The sequence below is a fragment of the Quercus lobata genome, chromosome 12, assembly GCF_001633185.2.
Source record: "Quercus lobata isolate SW786 chromosome 12, ValleyOak3.0 Primary Assembly, whole genome shotgun sequence".
Classification (NCBI taxonomy): domain Eukaryota; kingdom Viridiplantae; phylum Streptophyta; class Magnoliopsida; order Fagales; family Fagaceae; genus Quercus; species Quercus lobata.
Genome location: NC_044915.1, coordinates 29,235,844 through 29,263,358, shown reverse-complemented (window position 1 = coordinate 29,263,358; position 27,515 = coordinate 29,235,844). Strand labels below are relative to the sequence as shown.

Here is a 27,515-nt window from a genome sequence, read left to right as displayed (position 1 = left end):
CTTTGAAATCTCCAAAAAGCTAGAGGTAAGCTTCTCCTAACATTGAGTTTGGGATTTGTGTGTGAGAGAGAGAGAGACTGTTTCCTATCTATATTTTTCATTTTACATGAGTAATATTATTGCCATCAATCAAGAAAAACTAAAATATATGAGTCAAAATATTGATTATATTCTTGGCCCAAAAGGGTATTACAATCAGTCGGAACCATGCCTCCTACAATGGACATCATTACTCATCAGTTTAAATCTCTCCTTCCCTCTCTCCTAGGACCAAAACTCACTTATACATATAAAATTGATTGATGTGTTAATTGTTTTGTAAATTGAAAATTTAAAAGTCAGTGTTGCACAGAAATGTCACACAACTAATTAATTACAATAACTCCTTAAGAACCAGCTGGACCTCAATATTAATATGCCCCTTCCATGAACATCTCCATTAGTTCTTTTTTTTCAACATAAAAAATAAAAAAATTGTTGTCGTTTTTAAGCGAGTTAATGCTAAAAATGTGATAGATCAAAGTGGAAAGGGTGCACTGACATTTTTGTAATATTTACATAATTTCTGAAAGTTGAATGACTAAGTGCATTTTACTCTCTCAAAAAAAAAAAAAAAAAAAGTGCATTTTACTCTAATAATTTTAATATAGAGAAGAATTGCCTCAATGGAAATGGAAAGGTCCAAAGGGTTGCTATACTAATGAAGATGTATGCAAGGAATCCCTGGTGGTCAATCTTAATTTGTTGTGTTAATTTAATGAATACAGAATACAGCTCTTGAGAGAGAGAGCATGTGATCCATGTGTAATATGGCTCAATTGATCGATTACCTGACCAACCAAATTTAAAAAAAAAAAATTTGATTATAACCCTGCATACTACATGTCACTCAGGGCCTTGTACTAGAAGGTTGCATTAACTCAACGACATGCTTGTCCACGACACCAAAGGTGACCATAGTCCAAAGAGGAACAAGTGCAATCATTTACATAGACAATGCCGCATACAGAAGCTTCATTTATTACAAATTCAATGTAAGCCCTGTAGACATAGAAAGTGCTTCTGTGGCACTGATATGTCTTCAACAAAGAAAATCTTTCATTATTATTAGGGCTTTCTCAGACTTAGTTGGTGGAGGCTCTGCTGACTCAAATGAGGCTGACACTTTCACATCCCTTGCTGCTAATAATTCAGTGCTAGTTCTTCTTGAATTTATCAAGCATTTGTCCAATTGAAAGCACCGATTATGTTTCTTACTTAAGTTTTGTGTTTATTGCTCCTATTTTTCTTTTTGGTAAATAGGAGGCATGCCCATCGTTGTTCATGTTATTTTGTGTATGTACGTGACTTGGAATTTAAATAATTAAAGATGTGTTGTCGGAAAAAAAAGTAGTAATAAATTTCTTGAACCATTTTTTAAGATCTTATTTTATTGGCAAAGCCCCCCTCTCTTTCTCCCCATCCGGCGGACCGGCCACCCTATGGGTGCACTTGCCTAATGCACTGCCAAATTTCTTAAAAATGTTTCTGTTGCCTAAATAAATGTTCTGAAAAAATTATTGGATCAGTTCTATTTATAAATATGGTGTACTGATCCAATAATTTACAAGTAACTGATCCAATAAACCCTATAAAAAATTTTATTATTGAAAGATCAATTTCGTTTTTAATAGAAAATGATGTTATTTGTAGGCGGAATAATGATAAAAATGTGACGTATCATAATAGATATGACACAGTGATATCTTTGTAATAATTGATGGTGTTAGGTTTTTTTTTTTTTTTTTTTTTTTTTTTTTTTTTTTTTTTTTTTTTTGAGAAACAAACACACACACAAGGGAGAGGAAATGGGGTTCTAAAAGTTTAGAAAAATTGGCAAACTGTGAACACAAACTTGCCTAGATATAAATCTTAGAGTCTATAGGATTTATTAGACAATGCTCAAGGTGTTGCAAGTCAGAATACAAGAAAAAAGAAGCTATAGGTTTAAAACATGCCAGGTTCGACCGATCGAGAGAATAGGTTTGACCAATTGAAAAACGAGTTCTGCAGGATTTAATTAAAGCCCAACAGCCCATCAAGCCTATTAAGTGATTAGGGTTTCAAATCTATTTCACTAAGTATTTAAAAGAAAACCCTAAGGCACGTTTTGAAGAGACTTTGGAGATGCTTTTGTAAGATTTAAAAGGTACTGTACCTTCTTCTTTCAAAGCCAGATTTGAAGTTGTTGCAATAAGATCATACATAGCTGATGATTTAAACCTTCAAGGGTTGTCTTTGAGTCACAAATTGGAGAGTTTATGTTGCTAGACCTTTGAGTGAGATCTCAAAGCCACAAACGGGAAGTTTGTGTTCAGCAAATTCAAGATAGAAGAGTCCGTGGAGTCGGAGCTGCATGTGGTCGTATTTGTAAATTCTACATGAGGTAGCTTTAGATTTAGGGTTTAAATCTATTGTAATCTTCATTTTATCATAGTGGATTTGTTTACCTTGAGGATAGCTAGATTAAATCCTCCCCAAGTTTTTACCTTGAAATAATTGGTTTCATTGGTTTTCCTAGGTCATCATATTACTGTCTTCTTTACTTTTCTGCACTAAGTAATATGTTTACATGTGTTTAACCTAGATCTCATAATTAACCTAAGTAAATACTTGGTTAATTCATTATTATTTTTTTGAGATACTTGGTTAATTCATTAGGTTAAACTAATCTGTTTTCAAGGGGTCTAAACATAAACAAACAGATGGTATAAATTGTAATATTTTAGAGCCAAATAAATGAGTCTATTTTACTCTAAAATTAATATAGAGAAGATTTTTCAAGCAAAAAAGAAAGAAATATAAATAAGATTGACCACAATGGAAATGAAAAGGCCCTAGGGTTAATTGCTAAACAGTGGGTCAATCGATGATAATTGTGGGCCTATGTCTATACTAATCTATTGAAGATGTGTGGGTCAATCTTTATATATTGTGCTTAATGAGCACCGAGAATATTAATGCGGTCTTTGTCTAATTCTAAAGGAGATGTAATAAATATGCTCTTCATAGGTAAAAAGGAATAGGGAAAAAAAAGAGAAAAAGATAATAATAATAAATAATATTTCTCAATTGTATGTGGGATTATTCTTCTAAAAAAAATTGTATGTGGGCTATGGTACGTGGTATAAATTTAAGAATAAAAAATATTCTTGATTTGCCAGAAATGTTATCAACTTGATAATTAATTGACTAAATTATAATTAACACCCTTAAAGTTTGGGACAATTTTGATTTTTTCTTTTAAAGTTTAAAATTTTGGATTAGGACCCCTAACATTATATGAAATTTTAATTTGAGTTTATTTATTTATTTATTTATGTATGTCTATTATTAATAATTAACCCCTCCTTTTGTTCTCTTCAATACAACATTTGTTTCCCTTTACTAAACACCCCCCCCCCCCAATTTGTGGATCAGAAACTAAGAGAAGGCTTAAGAATGTGATGGAAGCTTTAATATATTAGGAAAAATTATTGCAATAACTTAAAATGAAAGAATCGTTACAATAAATTGATACCAATTATTTTTGCAATATATTGCAACAAAAATTTCGAACTAATAGCTTATTGCAACGAAGTTATCATTGCAATAATTTGGTAGCAATTCTTTTATAAGCAATGAATATATTATTGCAATAACCTAATAACAATTATTTCATAATTTATTGCAATGATAAAATGAAGTAATTATCTATTACAATGAAGATATCATTGCAATAATTTAATTCGACTTATTTTAGTCAATTATTTGCAATCTATTGCGATAAGATTCATGAAGTAATAGCCTATACTTTACTGCACTGTTCTGTTTACTGCACTTTACTGCACTGCATTAGTATAGCTGTTTGTTTATGTAATTGCTTATATGTAATTACTTCTTATGTAATTGCTTCTTATTAGGATACCCCTTTGCTTATATGGACAATAAGGATAGATGATAGAGATAAGCAGCCACATGCTTAATGGCTTTGAGTTATCAATTATTGAGCTAAAATCTTTATTTTTGTTGTCATTGTATGAGTATTCTACTAGATTTGGTAGTGTTTGTATCCCTTCCTTTGTGGACTTTGTTAATAATTTGAATTTTAGACTGTACTGTGAGTGAGAGCTGATAAAAGTTTTAGTTTATTTTAGTTTTTAGCTTCTTTTTGGTATTATTCATGGGTCTTGTTACATTTTTTGGTACTATTTATGGGTCTCATTGCACTATTCAGTTAGGTTATAACCTTTTTTTTTTCTACACTTTCAGCAAAAATTTATCAATTTAAGCTAAAAAGTTTTGGTTTATAATTATTTAGAGGGAGTCTATGTATGCTGCTTGTATATACTTATCCAAAAAAAAAATGTGTGATGCTTGTATATAAATCTTCCTGTTTACTAATACAGTTTGTATCACTTGATTCACTTGTCAAATAATAAGGCTTGCAGGTATCATCTCTTTCGTGGTTTGGTTTTGGTGTTTGTAGGAATTGATTATTTAAGGAATCCTCTTGGTATTGACCGGATCCATCTTATTGCATGACTGCCAATTTGCAATTGAACTAAACTCTCTACCAGTTGAGTCAAATATCTGTGAAATTAGTCTTAAGTGGAGTGCATAGGATGGTGCACATAGTCAAGCCATTTTTCTAGCTTAGGATGCTGTTTTTCTAATTTAGAATCATGTTTTGTAATCTTTGACATAAGTTGTGGACAAATGCTCTAATGGTTGTTTATATACCAATTGGTTTGGTAATGGTGTACTAGTGTTTTGAGTATACTTTGTACATTTGAAAATATGGAATCATGATAAATTTCAGGTTCATAGCTTGTTTAGAAGCACAAGATGACCATAAAAGAAAAATCCTCCAAATTTGATTCATGAATGGAAACAATAGAAGCTACTACCAGAAATCTTGCTTGTTAAATACATAAGATAAGAACCTCTTATCACTTATACAAGAGTTGCAAAAGAAATTCAACATGAAACCATTCAAGGTTCACGTTTTCAACAAAGAAAGCAATCTTCAAATCAAATACATATAATAATTCCTGCTGAGTTACAAATACTTGCTCAACTTTTGGGAAGTTTCTCTATCTTCACCTAGATCTCTTTTATACTTCCCATTAAGTTTCTACCACCATATGCACCCTAGTTGTTGGTTTATAACAATATGAGCCTAATTTCTTCACTTCACTTGCCACAAAATCCAAGCCCTGTAACACAAAACAGGAAATCAAAGTACATGTCAATTGCTATGAATTTATAGTCATTGAAGCCATAACAACATGATTGTGACAATAAACCTTTTTCACCTCTATATCACATGATTCTCATAGAAAATGGGGCAAGAAAAAAAAAGTCATGCATCCTTTAAGATCTACTTTTTAAGAAGGTTTTGCAAATTTAGACAATTTCTGATGGCTTGACTCCCTAACAATTATACCAAGAGGTTTACAATAAATTAACTTAATACTAGAAGAGTGTTGAGCTCAACTGTAAAAAGGTTGATAATGCAACAAGATGGATTCGATCAATGCCAAGAGAATTCTTTAATAATCAATTCTTGCAAACACAAAACCAAACTGCCAGCATAGATTTGAAGACTAAATGACAGTCACAGTGCCATTGATATAGGTACATCTTCTCATGATTAACATGGTTATGGTGGAGGGACCCTTCAATTATTGAAAGCCGTGTCAAATTTGGCTAAGGAAAGTAAATTGAACTTGTTCATTTTATGTGAATCAATTCTTTTAACTCTTTAGGCCTATTTGAAAGGATATGTGTCTATTCAACAAGCAATTATGAGCATGCAGATAACTGGACAAGTTTGGTGACCATGCATATGACACATAAATAGATAGTTTGAGATCTCAAGGACATGAATTTGTGATAAATACAAGACCTATGAACCAGAAAAATAAAAGGACCTGTTGGCTGGCCTGGCAAGCAAGAAGTATTCAGTGCCTTATTTCCTATGGAAGAGAAAATAAAACCACAAACAAATAGCTATACTAATGCAATGCAGTAAACAGTGCAGAACCACTAATGTAGTAACTTAAAGCAGCTATACTACCTATTATTTAGAACCACAAATAAAGATAGATCATCCCTAAGAAACTATTATTAAAAAAGCAAACACAAAGCTATAGGTACCCCCTCAAAACAAGAGGTGAGAAGTAGAAAATCTGAAAAAATGAGGCATATGTCCTTTAATAACAGTATTCCAAGTCCAACATAGGTCCTTAAAAACACACCATTAATGACATTAAATTGAAGCAAAAATAGTATTCCAACATAGGTCCTTAAATTAGCATTCATATCAGCCCCGCCAATAACCCAATTTTAAAACCCAAGAAAAATCATCAAGCTTTATACTTAATAATAAAACTCAATCATCAAGCCAATCAAAAGTGAAACAAAAAGAGATCCAAGGGGTTCGGTAAACAAAAATAAAAATTAAAGGAAAAAAAAACAGAGAGAGACTCATACACCAACTACAGTTACCCCAAATCTATAGCAAAGAATGAAAAAAAAAAATTCAATTAAAGAAAAGCATAATATTTCGTGCTACAAATGAAAGAAAGGGATGATCTTGGCAAAGACAACAAGAAAAGAAAAAGGAAAAAAAAAAAACATAAATTTGATATCAAAATTTCCTTTGGAAATAGAGGTGGATGGCTGAAACACAGTTGGTGCACAACTGTGTGTGGGTGCAAGGAGAACTGGAGAAGCTTGACCATCGCTGGGTTTGATGGGAGGGAGAGAGAAACAGAGAGGAGAGGGATAAAGAGTTAGAGAAGAAAACCTAGACATTGAAACTAACGTTAGTTTAGCTTTTTACTCTGTTAAGTCTCCTGTTAGTGCTTTTAAATGACGTGGTAGATTTTGTTGGGTTTAGAGATAGATTTAGAATGTAATAATGAGGGTAATTAATGAGATTTTAATAAAAATATTTGTAATAATGAGGGTCTTTTTTTAACCATTGGATTTACTTAAATCTAATTGTTTAAAAAAAGTGTAACTTGAACTCATTGCATTAAAGTTGTCATTAAAATATTTGAAGTTTATTGCAACTAAATTTATTGTTGCACAAACGTATTACCTCAAATTTTATTGCAACACCCTGTATGACTGTATCAACTATTGCAATGACTCTAATGTTATTGCAACGATTTTTTTTTTTGTTGAAATAAACATTATTAACTAATATGCTTCGACATAATTTTTTTATTATCTTGTATATCATATATGAATTACACATTCATAACAAGGGTTCCAATGGTGATACGTTGTTACACATTTATAACTAATATGATTAGACATGGTTTTATCAAATAAAAAGCACACAAAATGGTAATTTTTGCATGATTACATGTTAATTATAGTTATAAAAAAATTATTACAATTAATATTCTTCTTTACAGAAAATTAAAAATACATTGTTTGTTCTACGTAGTTTTGAACACTATTGAATTCCAAAAAAGTTGATTGCTTCATGCACATATTTTGATTTGACTTTACCATGATAAAAAATATCCTTCATTTGCTGACATTGATAAAGTCATATCGGCAGCAATTCCAAACAAAAACACATACCCTATTGCATACGAAGCCATAGCTCAATTCATGATGCATTAACCATGTGGTGTAGCAAATAAAACTCAGCATGTATGATAAAATGGCCCTTGCACTAAAATAATTCCAAAAAATTTTTACAAGGAGACAATTGATGTTAATGGATATCAAAATTATAGAAGAAGAGATGATGGAAGATTTGTACAAAAAGGAGATGTCAAGCTAGACAACTATTATGTTGTTCCTCACAATATCAATCTATTGGTAAAATATCAAGCTCATTAAATGTTGAGTGGTGCAATCGATCTAAAGCAATTAATATATCTTCAAGTATATAAACAAAGGCCCTGATAGGGCTACAATGTTAGTACAAGAAAACGTAACAAGAAATGAAATATCCGAATTGAAACAAATCACTAATCTTGATGAAATCAAGAGTAATTTAGATAGGTTCAAAAATCGGAACAAGGGTTCTTATTACTCGAATAGTTCTATCTCCTACAAAATCAAAGTGGCTATTCATCCTAAAAGGAAGACAATTTCCTTTAAAGATCTGTTATGCTAACAATCAACAAAAGTTAAGGATAAACTCTAAACAATGTTGGCCTCTACTTGCTAAGTCTAGTATTCCGCCACAGCTAATTGTATGTTACTTTGTCTTAAGTAACAAGCCCTGAAGTGTTAGGGTTTGTGCCCTAAAATCCAATTTATTGGCATGTTATATATAATTAAATTGTTTAATTATTTGAGACTAATTATAAATGAACTAATGGGACATTATCATAGTCCTTGAGATGCATTGTATGTGATTTAGTTACAGAAGATATAACAAGTTCCTTGTAAACTCAAAATATAGTTCGTAGTCAGTGATGAAATTGGGCGTTTCATCTGTGAAGACTATAACTCATCAACTAAGATGGTTTGTCTTGATCATGGAAGTGGAGACTTCTAGTTGATGTGTTAATATGTCTTTAGTGTGTAAGACATATTGAACTGGACCGCTGTGAAATTAATTATTCAATTAATAACTGTCACTTGAATAATTAATCTCACGACTTCTAATTTCATATACTCTCAATCCTGAGAGGATAATGAACCCGATCATGAAATGTAGGTTACTTTGATATATCAGGAGTGAGATCTAGTTTAACGGTCAAAACCTCAGTATGTTGGGTAACCACACGTAGTGTTGAAGGAACACACATTCTCAAGATGGAATCCATAATCTCTTTCTATAGAGACACGAAATATTCCCTTGAGATAAGTTTAATGGGAACTGGTTATTCAAGGCTAGTCACTTTAGTAAAGAGTTACTAAAGTTTATATTTATGGAATTAGATTTCATAAATATGAATAATTAAAAGATTCAACTGGGTACTCAAGGAATAAAATAGTTGTTTACAAAGTGACAGTTTATTATGACTTTGTTCACTATGAATATTTCATGGAGGGGTCAAATGATATCATATTAAAGTCTTGGAATATAATTTATTAATAAAGCTTAGAGTGCAATTATATTTCCATAGTGGTACTTGTTATATAATTAATGGTAACTTTGGGCTTGTCAAGAATTGACAGATAAGTCTGAGGCTCATTGGAACTAGAGCCTTATTAGTCCCTTTGTTCCCATCCCAAGCCACACACTTAAGCCCAATTAGGCTGGCCCAAAAGGCTAACCTAATTAGATAATCAGTTATTTATTTAATAAGAGTTATTAAATAAAGTAACTGCTAAGGTAGTTAAAACGTACGTATGATTAAAAGGAAGAGAAAATAGTTTTTTCTCTACAGAATCTTGTAAATACACTTTTCCAAAAAGGAAAATTAACGTACGTAAGAACTGATTGAGAGACCACTCATCTTGGGCACCATGTGGAATTGGGATGGAGATTGAAGGTATTTTCAAGTCTTGTTTTTTGAATTTTATTGCACCAAGGTACGCTTTCTTTTCTTTGTTCTAGAATTCAAGATTACATGTTATCTATCATGAATGAAGTAGATTCTTGTGTTGCTTCTGTTGTGGGTTTTGTATGAGATGCAAAATTAGTTTTTTCTAACATGAAGAACTAAAGATTTTAATAAAGAACAATAATAAACAAGAACAAGGATACACTAAAAATATAGTGTACAAAGAAGTATTTAACAATCTTCCAAAGGTAAAAAAAAAAACTTCTAACATTTTTTTTCTCTCTAATATTATCGTAAATACAAAATTTTGATGAAAAAAATTCGATACATGTAACTACAAGTCTCATTAGAGCACAATTGGTATGTTAAAAGGTAATAATTTTCTATTGAGATGTTATCATTTTATATATGATGGTTGTTATACCAATACAATTTATTTATTTTGTTATTATAATAATTTTTTATTTGGTTATTGTTTTCCACATAAAATATATATTCTATAAGTTTATAATAAAACCGTGCAACGTATTAGCCTATAACTAGAATAAGAGTAAGTTTAGAAACCATATTTTTCATATTTCTACTTTTCCACTTCCCTAACCAAATATAGATGATAGAAAATAAAATATTTTCTATTTTCTCATTTTTCTAATTTCTTAATCAAATGAACCCTTAAGGTTGTGGGTGGGTTAAGCAAAAGGATAATGGGAAGTTGGAAACCCTTTTTGGAAGATGCTTTGTCTACAGCCTCGTGTGGTGTTGAGGAGGGCTTGCAGTGTTACACTCGATGGAGGTGCAATGCTTAGGCCTTTGAAGAATGTAGTGGATCATTAGCTCTAGTTCAGTCTATGGAAGATATTTTGGGCTAATTAAGCAATAGTACATGGTGGTATGTTTCTTTTGTTCCTAGATAATGGTCCTCAACTTTATTCAATGGGCTTTTATTGTATTTCAATTGGGCATGTCGCCTCTCCATCATTCTTGACTTTGTTTCAGTAGTTGAAGAAAGAGATAGGTATGACACTATGGCTATAAGGCGATAGCCAATCTCTTTTGCTTTATTTTGGTAGTAAAAAACCATACTTATCCTGATCCAAAAAAAAAACCATATTTATCCATTGGAGGGTAAAAAAAAACAGTCAAGAAACCTCCCCATTCCACCATTGTCTTTTTAGTTGGTAGTCTACATCCTTTAGATTCTCTAAGTGCTTCTTTTAAAACTTAATAATACAACCAACCATTTCATTCCCCACCTTAATAACATTTTCATTAGATCACACCCTCTTGGTCGATGTTGGTGTTTAAGTGAGGCGAGTAGCATATTGTGGGCGTTTTAGCTATGGAGATGATGTGTGTGCTAATCAATGTTACGATGTAGCTTAAAATTCTAGGAGGGTAATATGTGGCAATGCTACATTCGTAGCATAATAAGAATTAATCTTTTAGAAAAGAGCAAGACTTAGGTACAATACTTAAATGTTGTTCCCTAGGCTCTTCTTTTAAGATTCTGCTAGTACTTAAGTGTTGTTCCTTAAGTTCCCCTTTTAAGATTTTCCTTTTAAGATTTAGCCAGTACTTAAGTGCTGTTTCTTAGGTTCCCCTTCTAAGATTCTGCCATGTAGATTTTTTCTCATGAGATAAAAGTGCATTTTTTAGTTAAGTAGTCATATGGGTAAATCTTAAGAGGGGAACTTAAGGAACAGCACCTAAGGTATTGTACCTAAGTTTTGTTCTTTAGAAAATGTGATATTTTAGAAAAAAGAAATACCATGTTCATAATATTTTTTCAACACTTTTACAATAAACTTCATGTTGTGAAAATGTTGTGTATGAAACATTTCTCTTTTTAAAGTATTTTTAACCAAATATAAGAAAACAAACAATTTAAAAAAAAAAAATGGGAACCAAATGGAAAAACAATAGAAAAAAAAGACCAAAATCACATAGGCCATAGCTACATTCCACAGTTCAGACCAAAATCACATAGCTGATAGCTCAAAGGAATCTACGAGTCCCCAAAATTACAACAGTTCAAAAAAAAGGTTTAGCAGACGTAAAAAAGAGTAACTACAATCTACCAGACAAGACAAAACCTTATGCAATGCAACCCCTTTTAAGAATTTTATGATCATGATGCCATTGATTAAACCCAAAACCAATCAACGGAAGTCACTGTGACACGGCAATAGCTTCACCATTGGTTGTAACAGAGGGCCCACTATCAGCCTCTTTAAAAACCTTAACTATCTTCTCCTTGGGAATCAACTGCAGATATGTTGCCACAGCACATCCCCTCTGTGCTGAATGGCAAACCACCTGGTTGTACTTGTCAGACCAGTAAGAAGCCATGGGGATAACTATGTGAGCCACTGGAGGGAACAGTGGGAGCCAATTCAACGAGTGCCAAGCCAATACAGCGTAATGCTCAGCCACTGGCTCGTATCTTGTGTATAGTTCCTTAACTGTTGGCTCATACTTGGTGTAAATGGTCCTTGAGACGCTTTTTGTTGTGTCAACCACGCCAGCTCGCTGCACCTCCGAAGCCACAGCTAGAGCCACCTCTGGCACCTTGTGAACCACTATCAAGGCCTTGCTTGATGCTTGCTTCACCAGTGATGCACTACAAAAAAAATCGTCCTGTCCCAGCGTTTTTTTCCCGGCGTTTTTACAAACCACCGTAATAGATAAGCCTGGGATAGGGTTACTAATTTCCTTTATAGTGAAAGACCTATCCCAGCGCTTTTAAAAGCACTGGAATAGGGTCCACCTATTCCAGCACTTTAAAAGGCGCTGGGATAGGTATTTCTCCACAAGGACTACGATAGGTCTCTTCATTCCCTTATTAAGAGAGGCTTATCCCAGCGCTTTTGGAAGCGCTGGAATAGGGTCAACCTATTCCAGCGCTTTTGGAAGCGCTGGAATAGGGTCAACCTATTCCAGCGCTTTTGAAAGCGCTGGAATAGGTTTTCAAAAGTACTGGGACAAGTCTTTCTCCATAAGGGAATGGAGGGACCTGTCCCAGCGCTTTTGAAAGCGCTGGAATAGGTTGACCTTATTCCAGCGCTTCCAAAAGCGCTGGGATAGGCCTTTATTCATAAGGGAATGAAGAGACCTATCCTAGCGCTTTTGAAAGCGTTGGAACAGGTTACCCTATTCCAGCGCTTTTAAAAGTGCTGGGACAAATCTCTCCATTCCCTTATGGAGAAAGACCTATCCCAGCGCTTTTTAGAGTGCTGGAATAGGTTCACCCAATTCCAACGCTTCCAAAAGTGCTGGGATAGGTCACCTATAGTGTATTTTTGGTTATTTAATTATATTGTTCTTAAAGGATAAACCCATTAATACCCACTAAAACCCATCTAAAATTTAAATAAACAATATAAAATCTAAATGTCTAGAAAATGCCAAAATACTTTTGAAACTAAAAAAATGACCAAAATACCCCCAAACCTAAGAAATGACCAAAATACCCCCGAAACCTAAAACTACAAAATACTCCCAAAGCCCAAAAAATGACCAAAATACCACAAAAACTTAAAAATTACCAAAATACCCCCTAACCCCAAAAATGACTAAAATACCCTTGAAACCTAAAAATAACTAAAATACCCCCTAAAACCCAAAAAATGACCAAAATACCCTCCGAAACCTAAAAAAATGACCAAAATACCCCCGAAATCTAAAAATAACTAAAATACCCCCGAAACCTTAAAAAAGACCAAAATACTTTTGAAACCTGTAAAAATCACCTATAAGGATTTGTTAATTATCAAATGACCAAAATATCGCCTCGAATACAAAAAAAAATGACCAAAATATCCCCAAAATCTAAAAATTACCAACATACCCCAAAACCCCAAAAACATGACCAAAATACCCCCAAAGTCCAAAAAATGACCAAAACACCCTCGAAACCTAAAAATTTCCAAAACACAAAAAATGGTCAAAATACCCTTGAAATCGATAAAATGACCAAAATACCACCAAAACCTAAAAATTACCAAAATACCCCTGACATCCAAAAAATGACCAAAATACCCCTGAAACTCAAAAAATGACCAAAATACCCCCAAAATCTAAAAGTTACCAAAATCCCCCCAAAACATAAAAAATGACTGAAATACCCCCTGAAACCTAAAAAATGACCAAAATACCCCCAAAATCCAAAAAAATGACCAAAATACCCCCAGAGTCCAAAAAATGACCAAAATACCCTCGAAACCTAATAATTACCAAAATACCCCAAAAACACAAAAAATGACCGAAATACCCCTGAAACCGATAGAATGACCAAAATACCCCCTAGAACCTAAAAAATGACCAACATAACCCCGAAGTCGAAAAATTGACGAAAATAATCCCAAAACCTAAAAATGACCAAAATACCCCCCTAAACCTAAAAAATTTCTAGAATACTCCTGAAACCTAAAAAATTATCAAAATACCCTCAAACCTATAAAGTGATGAAAATACCCCTAAACCTTTGAAATGACCCAAATATACCCAAAACCTCAAAAATGGCCACAAACAACCTGAAACCTCTAAAATTACCAAAAATACACTAAAACCCCTAAAACGACCAAAATACCTCTAAACCTATAAAACAACCAAAATACCCCTCAAAATATCTAATATGACGAATATACCACTAATCCTATAATATGAACAAAATACACCCAAAACCTCTAAAATTACCAAAATAGGGGTTTAGGGGGTATTTTGGTCATTTGTTATGTTTAGGGAGTATTTTTGTCATTTCTTAGTTGTAGGGGGGATTTTGGTAATTTTTTAGGTTTAGGGTGTATTTTTATCGACTTACAGGTTTAAGGGGCATTTTCGTCATTTTATAGGTTTCGGGGTATTTTGGTCATTTTTTAGGTTTCGATGATATTTTGGTCATTTTAAGGTTTAGGGGTTATTTTGGTCATATATAGGTTTTAGGGGTACTTTGGTCATTTTTTAGGTTTCAGGGGGTATTTCAATTAATTTCTAGGCTTTTAGGGGTACTTTGAGGGTATTTCCATCATTTTTAGGTTTCTAGGTTATTTTGGTCAATTTTCAGGCTTTGGGGTTATTTTGGCCATTTTTAAGATTTCGGGGATATTTCGATCATTTTTAGGTTTCTAGGTTATTTTGGTCAATTTTCAGGCTTTGAGGTTATTTTAGCCATTTTTAAGGTTTCAGAGGTATTTTGGTCATTTTTAGATTTCGGGGTTATTTTGGTTAATTTCTAGGCTTTCAGGGTACTTTGGTCATTTTTTAGATTTTGAGGGTATTTCGATCATTTTTAGGTTTCTAGGTTATTTTGGTCAATTTTCAGGTTTCGGGGTAATTTTGGCCATTTTTAAGATTTTGGGGGTATTTCGATCATTTTTAGGTTTCTAGGTTATTTTGGTCAATTTTCAGGCTTCGAGGTTATTTTGGCCATTTTTAAGGTTTCGAAGGTATTTTGGTCATTTTTAGATTTCAGGGTTATTTTGGTTAATTTTTAGGCTTCGAGGTTATTTTGGCCATTTTTTAGGTTTCGGGGGTATTTTGGACATTTTTTAGGGTTTTTGGGGGTATTTTGGTCATGTTTTGGTTTCAGAGGTATTTTGGTCATTTTTTAGGTTTCATGGGTATTTTCGTCATTTTTATGTTTCGGGGGTATTTTGCTCATTTTTTTGGTTTCGGGGGTATTTTGGTAATTTTTTTGGTTTTGGGGTTAGTTTGGTCATTTGATGGGTTTTGGGGGTATTTTGGTAATTTTTAGGTTTCAGGAGTATTTTGGTCATTTTTTGGGTTTCGGGGGGTATTTTGGTTATTTTGTAGATTTTGTGGTTATTTTGGTAATTTTGAGGTTTTGGGATATTTTAGTCATTTTTGAAAATTTTAGAGTACTTTGGTCATTTACACTTTAGGGGCATTTTGGTAATTTTGATAATTGGGTAATTGGATGGGTTGGGGTTTACCCATAATAATTGGGTTGGGTTGGGTTTGGGTTAGAAACAATTAGTTAATTGGGATTTAATGAGTAAATGGGTTTTATATACCCAACCCAATTAAAATATTAAATTATATTTTAATATTGTTGGTCCTCGAGTCTCATCTTACATTTTTTTTAGCTATTACATTATATTTTACTAATTTTTAGTGAGGAATTATATTTTATTAATTTGAAGTATTAAATTAGTTTGAAGTATTAAATTAAATTAAATTTTGTTAAATTGAATTATTAAAAAAATATTTTTATTACTTAATATAATTTATTTTATTAATTTGTACTGTTAAATTATATTTTATTAATTTGAAGTATTATATTCAATCTTATTAATCAAGAAAATATTAAATATTATTATTTATGTTACTATTTATAATTTGAATTATTTATAATAAGTGGGAAGTTTGAAAATTTTTAAGTGGTACGAGGGACCTATCCCAGCGTTTTTGGAGTGATCTTATCCCGACGCTTTTGTAAGCGCTGGAATAGGGTCCACCTATTCCAGTGCTTTCAAAAGCGCTGGGATAGGCCTCTTTCCATACACTCATTCCCTTATGGAAAGAGGTCTATCCCAACGCTTTTGAAAGCGCTGGAATAGGTGGACCCTATTCCAGCGCTTACAAAAGCACCGGGATAGGATCACTCATTCCCTTACAGGGATAGACCTATCCCAGCGCTTTTGGAAGCGCTTGAATAGGCGTCGAGATAGGATCACTCATTCCCTTACAGGGATAGACCTGTCCTAGCGCTTTTGAAAGCGCTGGAATAGGGTCCACCTATTCCAGCGCTTCCAAAAGTGCTGGGATAGGTTCCTCGTACCACTTAAAAATTTTCAGACTTCCCACTTATTTTTTTCACCTTCCCACCACTTTGGCCTCTCATTTTTGGTCTCCCACTTCTTTACTTCAGAAGTTTTCCTCTCACCCACATTTTCTCACCCTCTCCCTCTCCCTCTTCCTCTCCCTCTTCCTTAACCCACTTCCCCTCCTCCTCTCTTCTTCTTTACTCAAAACCCACCATTTACAAAAATACTACCCAAAACCACAAACCCTACCCAAAGCAAGGTAAGTCTCTCTAGCTCTCATTTCTATTTTGTAGCAATATTTGTATATATATATTTGTTGTTAAATTTCTGGTTTTTTAGTTTTAATTTTGGTTGAAGTTTGGTTTGGCTTATGTATATATTTTTGTGTAACTGTTGGTTGATTGTGTGGGTTTTAGTTTTGGTTTTGGTTAAAGTTTAGTTGATTTTGTGGCTTTTTATTTTTTATTTTGGTTAAAGTTTGTTGTTAAATTTCTAGTTTTTTAGTTTTGATTTTGGTTGAAGTTTGGTTTAGGTTATGTGTATATTTTTGTGTAACTGTTGGTTGATTGTGTGGGTTTTAGTTTTGGTTTTGGTTAAAGTTTAGTTGAATTTGTGGCTTTTTATTTTTGATTTTGGTTAAAGTTTGCTCTATTTTGGAGGAACTGTAGGTGGTAGTAGTGCTAACAAAAATTTGCTCTATTTTGGAATTTAATTTTTAACCACTTGTGATAGTAGTGTCCATGGCTAATGGACCTGATTATTGAGCTAAAGTACTCTATTGTTCCATGAAAATCACAAACTTATTTAGCTTCACCTTAAAATTAAATTTCTTTCAGAATGGGATATTCTTGCAATGGACAAAAAAGGTAGAGTTTCATCCAATGTAATTTTATGTATATGTTGTCGGGGGTCAGGACAAGATCCGTCCCTTGTGGAGGCACTACTTTCAGAACACACAGGGTCTTATATTGTGGTGGACAGCAATGACAAAGAATTAAGATGCTGAGCTGATGCTAAACTAAAGTTTTGCTGGATAAGTAGGCCCTTTTAATTATGAGGTTTAGTTGAACATTGATGGTATGGGTGCTTGAACACCTATTAATGGTTGCTGGTATTGGATCTCCTTGACTTATAATTCAATAAGAAACGGGGACCATACATCCTATCATCTTTAAATTAAAATTACAATGAGATTTGCCTTTATATAAGAGTTCAAACAATAAATTTTCTTATGTGACATTTGGTCCAAATCCTTTCTAAATTTTTTTATGTTAGGTAGTTAGTATATATATTTATTGATGCAAGACATGTCCTTTAATTATGGGTTAGTTTTGAGTGTCATTAGAACCTACTAACCTCATATTCATTATTCCTTTTTTCTTTTATAGTTGGAGAAAAGATTAAAAGTCCATCTATTTTGTTCAGGGGTTGTTACTTCCAAGAGGGTGCAGAGGTAAAGATGGATATGGTCAATCCAAGGTAGAGAGATTAAATCCATACCACAACAGCTAGTATGGATTCAATCCAAGGTAAAATTACTAGTTTTAAAGACTTAAGGTAGGTCAAATTCTTTTTATTGGTCAGTATGTATTTCTGGCTGTGAACATCCTGTTTGGTTTTATTTTGAAATTTATCCTAGCATTACTAAGTAGCTCATGAACTACTACTTCCTCTCTATCCTCATTCCTTTTCAACTTTCTCATCTTTTACAATCTTTGTTTGCAGATTTTGTTCTCAAATATAAAAACTGGTTTGAGTACGGAAAAAAAAATGTAGTTATGATTTTATTTGCAATAAAACCAGTGATCATAGATTAGATTAAACCTAAAAACTATGCTTTAATTGATATGCATAATTGACTACATATATGTATAAGTAAGTGAATGGCTAATTGTATTATGATTATATACTAAGTAAGTACAAAGCAATATATGTGGCTATTAGGTGGTTAAGTTATTAGATATATAGTTGTTGGTCTTTTAATTAAGTACTTAAGGTGTAATTAACCATTGGTGTTTTAAGTGTGGATTTAAATCTAAGCCAATCAAGGAGATCAAGGATTGATGTGGTTTAATAAAGGAAATTGTGAACTTGTAAGATATATATATATATATATATATAAATCCTAGTAATTTACTTTCATTATTTCCCATTAATTTGATATTTATCCTAGCATTACTAAGTAGCTCATGAACTACTACTTCCTCTCTATCCTCATTCCTTTTCAACTTTCTCATCTTTTACAATCTTTGTTTTTAGATTTTGTTCTCAAATATAAAAACTGGTTTGAGTATGGAAAAAAAAAATGTAGTTGTGATTTTATTTGCAATAAAACCAGGTTTGTAGTTTTTTATTTATTTATTTTATTTGCATTATATATCCACGTTTAAGGAATGATAGAGGATTATTCTTGCTACAATTTCTGTTATGTGAGTGCAACTCATTTTATGTGGAAGTTTATGTACTGTGAACTTCCAAAGTTAATTTGCTCTTTATTTTGGAATTTAGCACAGGGATAAAATGAAATAATTTCTATGGTAGGTTTAAAGTGGGTTTATTCTATACGGTTTTTGTTTCAACCAAAGTTAAATTCTGGTTTCGGTGTTGTTTGTTTGCCCCTTGAAGCTTGGATGGTGGGAAAAATCTAAATTGGGATTAATTCATTGAATAAAAAAGATTAAATCAATTATATGTTATATTGTTCATGGCTGATGTGGGCTTTATAATTTGGTCAACACTTCCTAGCCTAATATACTAAAAATGAAAAAACCACAAAAAAAAAAAAAAAAATATATATATATATATATATATATATGATGATGATGATAATTATTATTCTCACTACAGACTTTTGTTGTTGAGGAAGTAAATTGATGCATCCTATTCATACCTTCTTTACTTTATCTTTATGCACTGGTTAACTTAGTAGTTTATAATTTAGACTTAGCTTTTGAAAGATTAGTAGCTTGTTGTAAGTTTGGGTTCCTCTTTTCGTGAGGCAGGCAGTGTGTTGCTAAAGGGTGAGTAAAATATGCTTCATAATATCCTACTACTCTATAATTATATGTCAAAATTACTGTTGTGGTGGGTTGTTGATTTGGAGTAAGCGGGTGACTTGCATGGTGATATAAGGTGGTCTACTTTTCATTATTGGGAGTGTTGATTGTTATTTCTTTAAAATGTGTTCTTAGTTGGCTATAGATTGAATTTTTATTTTGTGCTTGTTTTATGTCTTTCATGGAAAATATGATTTGTAAAAGTGGCCAAAAGGCCATTTGGCGATAATTGAGAAGCATGACATACATACTTGTGGTTCCAAAAGCTATGCCCAAACGGTTGATCTCCTTATAAGAATTAAATTTTATATATTAGTAATGTAAGGTTGAATTTAATCAACCATGTGTTGGCTTTATTCCATGACAAATTTGCTTGTAATACAGCACTTAGAAACCTTGTATTTAGGTGGGAATCATGTAAGGGTAGTGTGTGAGAGAGTGTAAAGAAATGCTCAAGACAGTGTAGTGAAGCAGAGACTCGCGGCTAGGACTCGCGGGTGGCTCGCGGCTTGCAAGCCGCCAAAAGTTGCTCACGTGCAGAGCATGCAAGGGAGCTGAACAGTCACGCCACCTGGAACACTACACGACAAAAATCCAGACTGGCCATTAAGTTAGCTCGCGACTTAAACTCGCGACTCAGTCAAGTCGCGAGGTCAAGTCGCCAGCCAACCCTGTTTTTGGAAAAACTGACTCTTCGTATTCTATTCTCACACCAGTATAAATACCCCTCATTCCCACAAGATATGTGTGGCTATTCAGAAAGAAAAACCCTAAGAGAGGTTTCTTCAAAACACCCACCCAATTAGAGAGAGCTTGTAGTCTCTTCTCATTCCCTCTCTCATTGTCATACCTATTGAGAGGAGATTTCTATCCAAACCCTACCCACACCAATTTAGAGTGTTGAGTGCTTTTGGAGCTTTGGGAAGCATTGGAGGATGCCAAGGATGGCGGATGCTACGGTCTAGTAGCGAAATCCGGTAAGCTAGAAAAGAAAAAGGTTCGGCGCAACCTCGTTGGAGCAAGAAGCTTGGAGGGCTTAGGTGCACTGGGTAGATTTGGCTTGGAGGGTCTATTGCTGTCCTTGTATCCCAACTATATTTTCTAGTGGATTGATTACCGCTTGGAGGGCGGCGGAGAGGTTTTTCGCCGAGGGCTTCGGTTTCCTCTTTGATAATACATCGCGTGTTGTCTCTGTGTTTGCATCTTCCTTCCTCTCTATCTTTGCCTTTTATTTATCTGTTGTGGATTTTAATCTGTTGTGGCTTAGATAGTATTTAATCAATTTCGTATGATAGCATATGTTAAGTTTCCGCACACTAGTTGTTTGACATATTGCTTGAATTGATTAAGTTGTAATTTGAGGGTCTAAACGTTCAAAGGTGTTTTTGTACACGTTTTTGAACTTTCAAGTAACATATCATTTTGCGTTTTAAAGTAGAAGTAAATGTGTTTCAACACCGTCGCTCTATTTTTCTGAACGTAATGACATTGTTGTTGGAAAAAAAAAAAAAAAAAGCCAGTAGACATCACAAATAATAAATGATTTCTTTTTTCTTTTTTTTGTTGTGTTGGACAAATAAGTAAATAATAAGATGCACCATATTTTAGGGTTAATAATATGGTGCTAGACCCCTAAGGACATTAGTTGTGGTTCAATTTGTCAAATCTAATAATTGCATGCTTATGCAAACAAGTTGTTGATCTTTTCATTCAACAGTCCTATATTTGCTGATTTCCTCAGGCTTAGATCACCATTCTATCACCAAAATGGCATTAGGGTTTTCCAGGCAAACATGCACCATTTTTGGCATTAGAAAGTCTAATACATTGGATATGAAAGCTAAACTTTTTGACACTTTTGTGGTGGAATTTTCACATTTCTATTAACATAGAATTGTCAAAATTTGTTAGTAAAATGAGTCACAAACGCGCACATCAAAAGCTTGTAAATGTGATGTGTGATAAATTATTAATGAGAGGAACTTTATATCTCACTTTACTCTTGATAGTGTAGTCAAAGATTGTTATATATGCTTTTTGCCTTTACAGCCACTCAGGAATTAGTTTCCTTTTAGCAAAATAAGACAATTGGGTTTATTTGAATTTGAGAAAGAAGTAGAAGAGAGGGGAAGGAAGGATGGAGAGACATAAAATATTGTGATTTGTAACTAGCTATAGGATGATGGTAGGCGGAGCTCTTATTATCTTTGGCATCAATGTCCAGTACGGTCAAAGCAAAACCAAGATTTAATTAATAGTAACTAGCCCATGAGGCTTATTTATTTATTTATTTAAAATTTTGAGTTTAATATAATTTTTTAATTTGAATTTGTTTATTGTTAATGAGGTTACGTGAAGGGATTTTTAAAAAATTAAAATTTAGGATTTTCACAATATTTTTACAACAAATTATAGGTGGTTAGTTGTTATTGGTTCAAATTTGATCACATGTCCTCCAAATATTGATTAGGTCAGAAAATGGAATTATCATGCACTGATGAGTATTGGAAGAACATCAATCTATGATACCTATTATGTTTTCACGTTGTATTCTTTTGTATATATCTCATTATATACCCATCCGTACAAAGCTAGATCAGAAGTATTATCTTATCTCTTTCCATTCATCATGTTTCTTAAAATACTCATATGATTGGCAAATATTAAATTTTCGATTACCATATCATACCCTTTTAAAAGTAACTTCTTAATAAACTTAATACTGTTTTCAACTCTAATTTTTTTTAAGGCATCTGACCAACTTTGCCAAATAACTGGAGATTATTAGTATGATAAAGAGTGGTTGGGACCTAGTCTCTCTTGTAGGAATGAGATTATTAGTTTTTGAAAGCACTGGTATAGGTCTTGAACAAATATAATTTAAAAGGCCTATACCAGCGCTTTCAAAAGCGCTGGTATAGGGCGTATGCCTTTCCTAGCGCTTTTGAAAAGCGCCGGTATAGGTCCGGCGACCTTATACCCACATTCACTGCTCGGTGGTTTGAAGTGCCGAGAAAAAAAACGCCGGGATAGGAATTTTGACCCTATCTCAGCACTTTTGGGGCTATCCCAGCGGTTTTGAAAATGTTGGGATAGCCCCGTTTTTTTGTAGTGACGGTATGTGCTTGTCCAACTCGCCCATGGACTCGTCAACCTGCAAACACATGCATGTCACTTGTCACTTTAATAATAATTTCAGTACCCTCATTAATTTACACTAAATTTTTATTAGGTGGATCTCACGATGAATCATTCTTAACAAGCACATTAAGAATTTAAGATGCCCGTTAACTTTTTTGGTGAAGGCAACAAATTTTATTAACAGTCAATCCAAGTGCATTGAAAATGTGCTATAGTGGTAAAAATTAAGAGCTTAGATTATAATGATCAATCAAAACAGGAAAGGAAAAACAAGCACAAGATAACAAAACTAGACTCTATTCAAAGAAAGTAGGAAAGAACAAAGACTTTAATCTGAAGAATTAACCCTCAAAGCATCTAGTATTTTGTTTCTGTGGTATAAAATGGTGCAGCACAAATTCCCAAAATCTAGATAGCTACATTTAACAATAATGTAACTTATTTAAATGATTTAATAAATCATGTAAATGAATGTGCATAGATAGTTTTATAAATTAGTATTATTTAACTAATTTTGAAAGAGAATTACATCCTACAAATAGGCTACACATCCGTATCTTCTCGCAATCGGTTTGTTCTTGCAATTTCGGAGGAAACTAACAATTTTGGATGATTACACAAAAAAAAAAATTAACAAACAAGACAAAAAGTGCAAACAAAAAAGTTGGAATAAAGAAACAATACAAAATTTGCATTTTCATGTTACAGTTCCTAGGATTCTTCAATAAGAAAGCTCGTTTCTAAAAAATATAATGCTGCACGTACAACAATATTTATAATTTTTCCCGCAATTCCTGACCTTACAATTTAATTGACGCAACATATATCATTGTAAAAGCAACGACAAATTTTATAAAATCATTATTAACATATCATTTTTAAATAATTGTGAAAAAAAATATTATAAATGTAATTAGGCTTATTCTTTTCATACAACTTTCAAATTCTACGTTTGGATTGCGTCTACGTGAAACGCAGACGCGTTTTGGACTTTTTTTTTTTTTTTTAATCAGCACCTATTGCACTGACCAGTAACAGTAACCTAAGCTCTAACGGTAACTTCTTTATTATTTTTTTTTATTTTTTTCAGTTTTTAGGCCAAATAAGCAGTATCCAAATGCACAAAATAATAATAATAGTAAAAAAAAAAAAAAAAAAAAAAAAAAACTAGCACAATAGATTTAACAAAATGCTCAAAGTTTCAATAAAGTTTCTTTTAGCTTCAGCTTTAAGCGAAAAGTAATCAACAACTAATGGAAGTGGCATATTTGCGAAGCTTCTCCTATTTGCTTCCATAGTTTATAATTTACGCCTCGCTTTTTTCTATTCAATACTTCAAAAAATAAACATATAATATTGAATAGGAATTAAAACGTACAGGGTGTTAAAATCGTAAATAGTGTGGTGATTAGGATTTAGGTACCTTGCGATCGACGAACTTGAGGAGCTCCAAGGGAACGTCGTGGAACTTCTCGTAGACCGGTCCGATAATGGTTTTGACAGTGCCTTCGACGGTTTGAACCCCCAGTTTAAGCGGACCGGCGTTCTCTTTTGCGTACTCGTAAAGACTCGAGAAGCATACCACGATGTAGATCGCTGCCACTTGTACGAAATCCAGATACTTCAGCCCTTTCTTATTTTCCTCAACCTTCAATATCCAAATCAAAAATCACATTACAAAATAATATTACTAAAAATTTTCAACGTATATTCTGTTTCGCTGTAAAGAAAATAAAGCAACGAGCCAAGAATGAATCAGTGATGAGTGATCGTACCGACGTCTCTGATGGCTGTCTGGGTTCTGAAGAGTCTGCCATTTTTGGAAAAAAATCTAATGCGATTTCTTCTACAAAGTACGAAACCCTAGAATGAGAGAGTTGAGAGAATCTTTTGAAATAGCTCAATACAAAACGGTGAAGACCAAGCGTTGCAATGATTCCCTTTTAATAGGGATCCAAGTAGATCTCCATGGGGAAATCGAACGGCTACGGTGTGAGGTGTTGCCATGTGGCGTGTTTTAGATGAGGTGGGGTCACATGGGTCAAGTCGTTTGACTTTGCTATGCTGCTTCAACTTGGAAAATTAAAGGCCCATTTGGTAGAGGAGTTTGAATAATATTGTTTGTAATTTTTTAAAATACATGTGGGTGAAAAAAGTGTATGAAAATATGTGTAAAGTTGTTTAAAAACTGAAAATGTGAGTTTGAGCTTACCTACCAAACAGACCCTAAAACCAGCCAATGTGAAGCGTGGAAGGGTGAGAGGACATGTGGACAGTGGGTAATGAGTGACGAGGATGTGTGGGATGTGGACACGTGGACATGTCAGGTGGCACTGTTATCGGTACGTGTCGAGGATTGTGGATGAGGAAGATATATATTCTCTCTGCATGGCACAAAAGGCAATGTGGCACTACAATCGAGGTTTAGTTTTGTGTCTTGTGTGCACCCCATCAATTTTCCACATCATCGCGGTAATTTTTTTACTTTTGAAAAATCGGCTGCTTGCACTTTTTGGGGCCGTTTGGTAGAGTAGTTTAAGTAATATTGTTTGTATTTTTTGAAATATGTATGAGTGAAAAAATATGTGAAAATGCGTGTAATGTTGTTTAAAAACTGAAAACATGTTGCTAAAATGCTCTACCAAACGGGCCCTTGATTTTTCTCTATTCCAATTGTGCAATTGGAAACGTTGAAGGCAAACAAGAGAGTCAAACTCAAAAATTCAAAGAAAAATTTCATGTGATGACGTGACAACTACAAAAGCTAAAGAGTAGAAGAGATAAGTTAAAGAAATAGGGTTTGGTTCAAGTTTGAACACTAACTATTTAACAAAAACTTCGGTAATTTATAGTTTTATTACTAATTCAACTGTTGTGAAAAAATTTGTATTTATAGCATTGTTCGACAAATAATGGTTCACTACAAAACAAATTCAGTTTTTATTTTTTATATAGTTTGGACAAGATGAATTATAAATGTGAGGAATTTGTAAATTAAAAAATTGGATTGTAATTCGGTTGTTAAATGTACGGATTATGTGTATTCATGTAAAAGTGGTGTCAAGTGTATATTATGTGTATTCATGTAAAAGTGGTGTCAAGTGTATATGCTTCTTAAATAGAGTGAAATTCATATGTTAAACATTCAAGTTCATTTTCGAGAGTAAAAAAATTATATATATGGATGTTTTGATTTTGAAAGATCCATATTTGATTGGGAGGAAAAGGAAAAGGTGAAACCCATACCACTTTTACGTGTAAGTATTGAATTTTGATCTGTTTGTGAAGGTGGTGACAGTAGAGAGAAGAATAGCATTAGAATAACATAGGTGGGTTTCTTCTAAACAAAATTTGGTAGCTCTTTTCATACTAAAATATCCTTACGTGTGTTAGTTGAGAGTATGTTTATTTTGTTGTTTTGATAGTACTAATGGGTGTATAGGGTTTGAGACTGTAAGTGTCAAGTTCTTGAGTTAGTTAGAATTTGTAATCTAGATTGGGATTTTGGATAATTTTTGTTTGTGAACAGGTATTAGTGTGTTTTTCTTTGTAAGTATTGTTTTTAATTTTTGTATTTTTTTTTAAGAGAGTTTCAACTTATGAAGTCTGCTTATAATGATAACTCTTTATCATCAAACTAAGATAATAATCGGTTTTTAGTGTAGGCGGGGATTGAATCTCAGATTTCTTAAGATACTAATCGGTTTTTATTAGTATCAAACTAAGATACTAATCGGTTTTTAATCTGCTTATTGATTATTAATTATTAATTATATTATTGGGAACAACATCTCCATGGCAGGTATCAATCCCTGGTTATCATAAATACAATTAAAAACCATCCAAAGAACAAAAATGAACACCATCTGCCTAAGAATAAAAATAAAACTTTCAAAAGCAGAAATGTAATGATTAAGAACAAACAGCAGTCTCAAAAAGCAAGTGAATTGTATTACCTTCTGCCTCTTTGAAATGAACACTAGATTCAGCTCATCTGGCCTCCCAATATCATCTGCAAATGTTTGTAAAAACCACACCCAAGAATCCTTGTTTTCTTGCTCAACTACACCTAATGCAACAGGGAAAATATTGTCATTCCCATCCCTTGCAATTGCTGATAATATATGTCCACCAAACTTGCCCTTCAAGTGGCAACCATTTAATCCTACAAGTGGCCTGCACCCCCCCCCCCAACAATCCAACTTTTTGTGCATTGTATCTCACATATATTCTCTTGAACTTGGGTTGTGTGTTAAGCTCAGTAATCTCAGTTTGCAGAATCACAGTACTCCCCACATCAGTTGCTCTTATCATCTCTGCATAGTCCCTAAGCTTCCCATACTGCAACCTCTCATCACCTAGTACGAACTCTCTAGCTTTCCTCTTAGCTCTGTACACTTGATTTATGCTCAAGTCCACAGAGACATCCTACATAACTCGATGCTTCACACCAGAAACTGCCCAATCAGGGTTTTTGTTGAAATCATCCAAGTATTTTCTAGCCACATATGTAGAAGTGACTTGGCTATGCTTGAATGTCCTCCCACATGTACAAGTTGGAACTATGGTCTTTATTTGGAAGGTTAACTCCCCTGAAATTTATGATGCATATACCCTCCAATCACATTCATACTTGCAGTAGACAGAAACTTTGGTCTTTTCATTAAGCTTGAACTTAATGTCCACAGTCTTTTTCACTGCATATTCTCTCAAGGCAGCCCTAAACACCTTTCCATTTGGGAACTTCATACCGTTGCATAACTGAGGGTTACTCATGCCAGTCTTCTCATTAAACTCTGGACATCTCACCTTTTCATCCCCATCCTCTGAACTGTTTATGCTCCTAGTGTTATCATCATCAAGAGCTTTTTCAGCCCACTCATTATCATCACCAACTTGATCACTAGCAGCAGCTTCTGGTCTCTTCCCATTATCTGTAACTGGCTCTCTCACACCATCTCCCTCATTTACATTTTCAGTATCTCTTTGATGCTCTCTCATATTGGGCACCTCATTGTTTAGAG

At 33.4% G+C, this 27,515-nt stretch overlaps 1 protein-coding gene across 1 annotated transcript; it reads right to left on the bottom strand.

Moving 5' to 3' along the window:
* Window positions 1-11,678: 11,678 nt before the first annotated feature.
* LOC115970853 (stress-related protein-like) lies at window positions 11,679-24,328 on the bottom strand. Its single transcript, XM_031090470.1, has 4 exons — window positions 24,267-24,328; window positions 23,915-24,139; window positions 22,467-22,504; window positions 11,679-12,129 (listed from the first exon to the last, which is right to left on the bottom strand). Exons 1-4 carry the CDS (start codon window positions 24,306-24,308, stop codon window positions 11,679-11,681), a joined length of 756 nt encoding a protein of 251 aa, XP_030946330.1. The 5' UTR covers window positions 24,309-24,328.
* Between the last annotated feature and the right edge of the window lie 3,187 nt (window positions 24,329-27,515).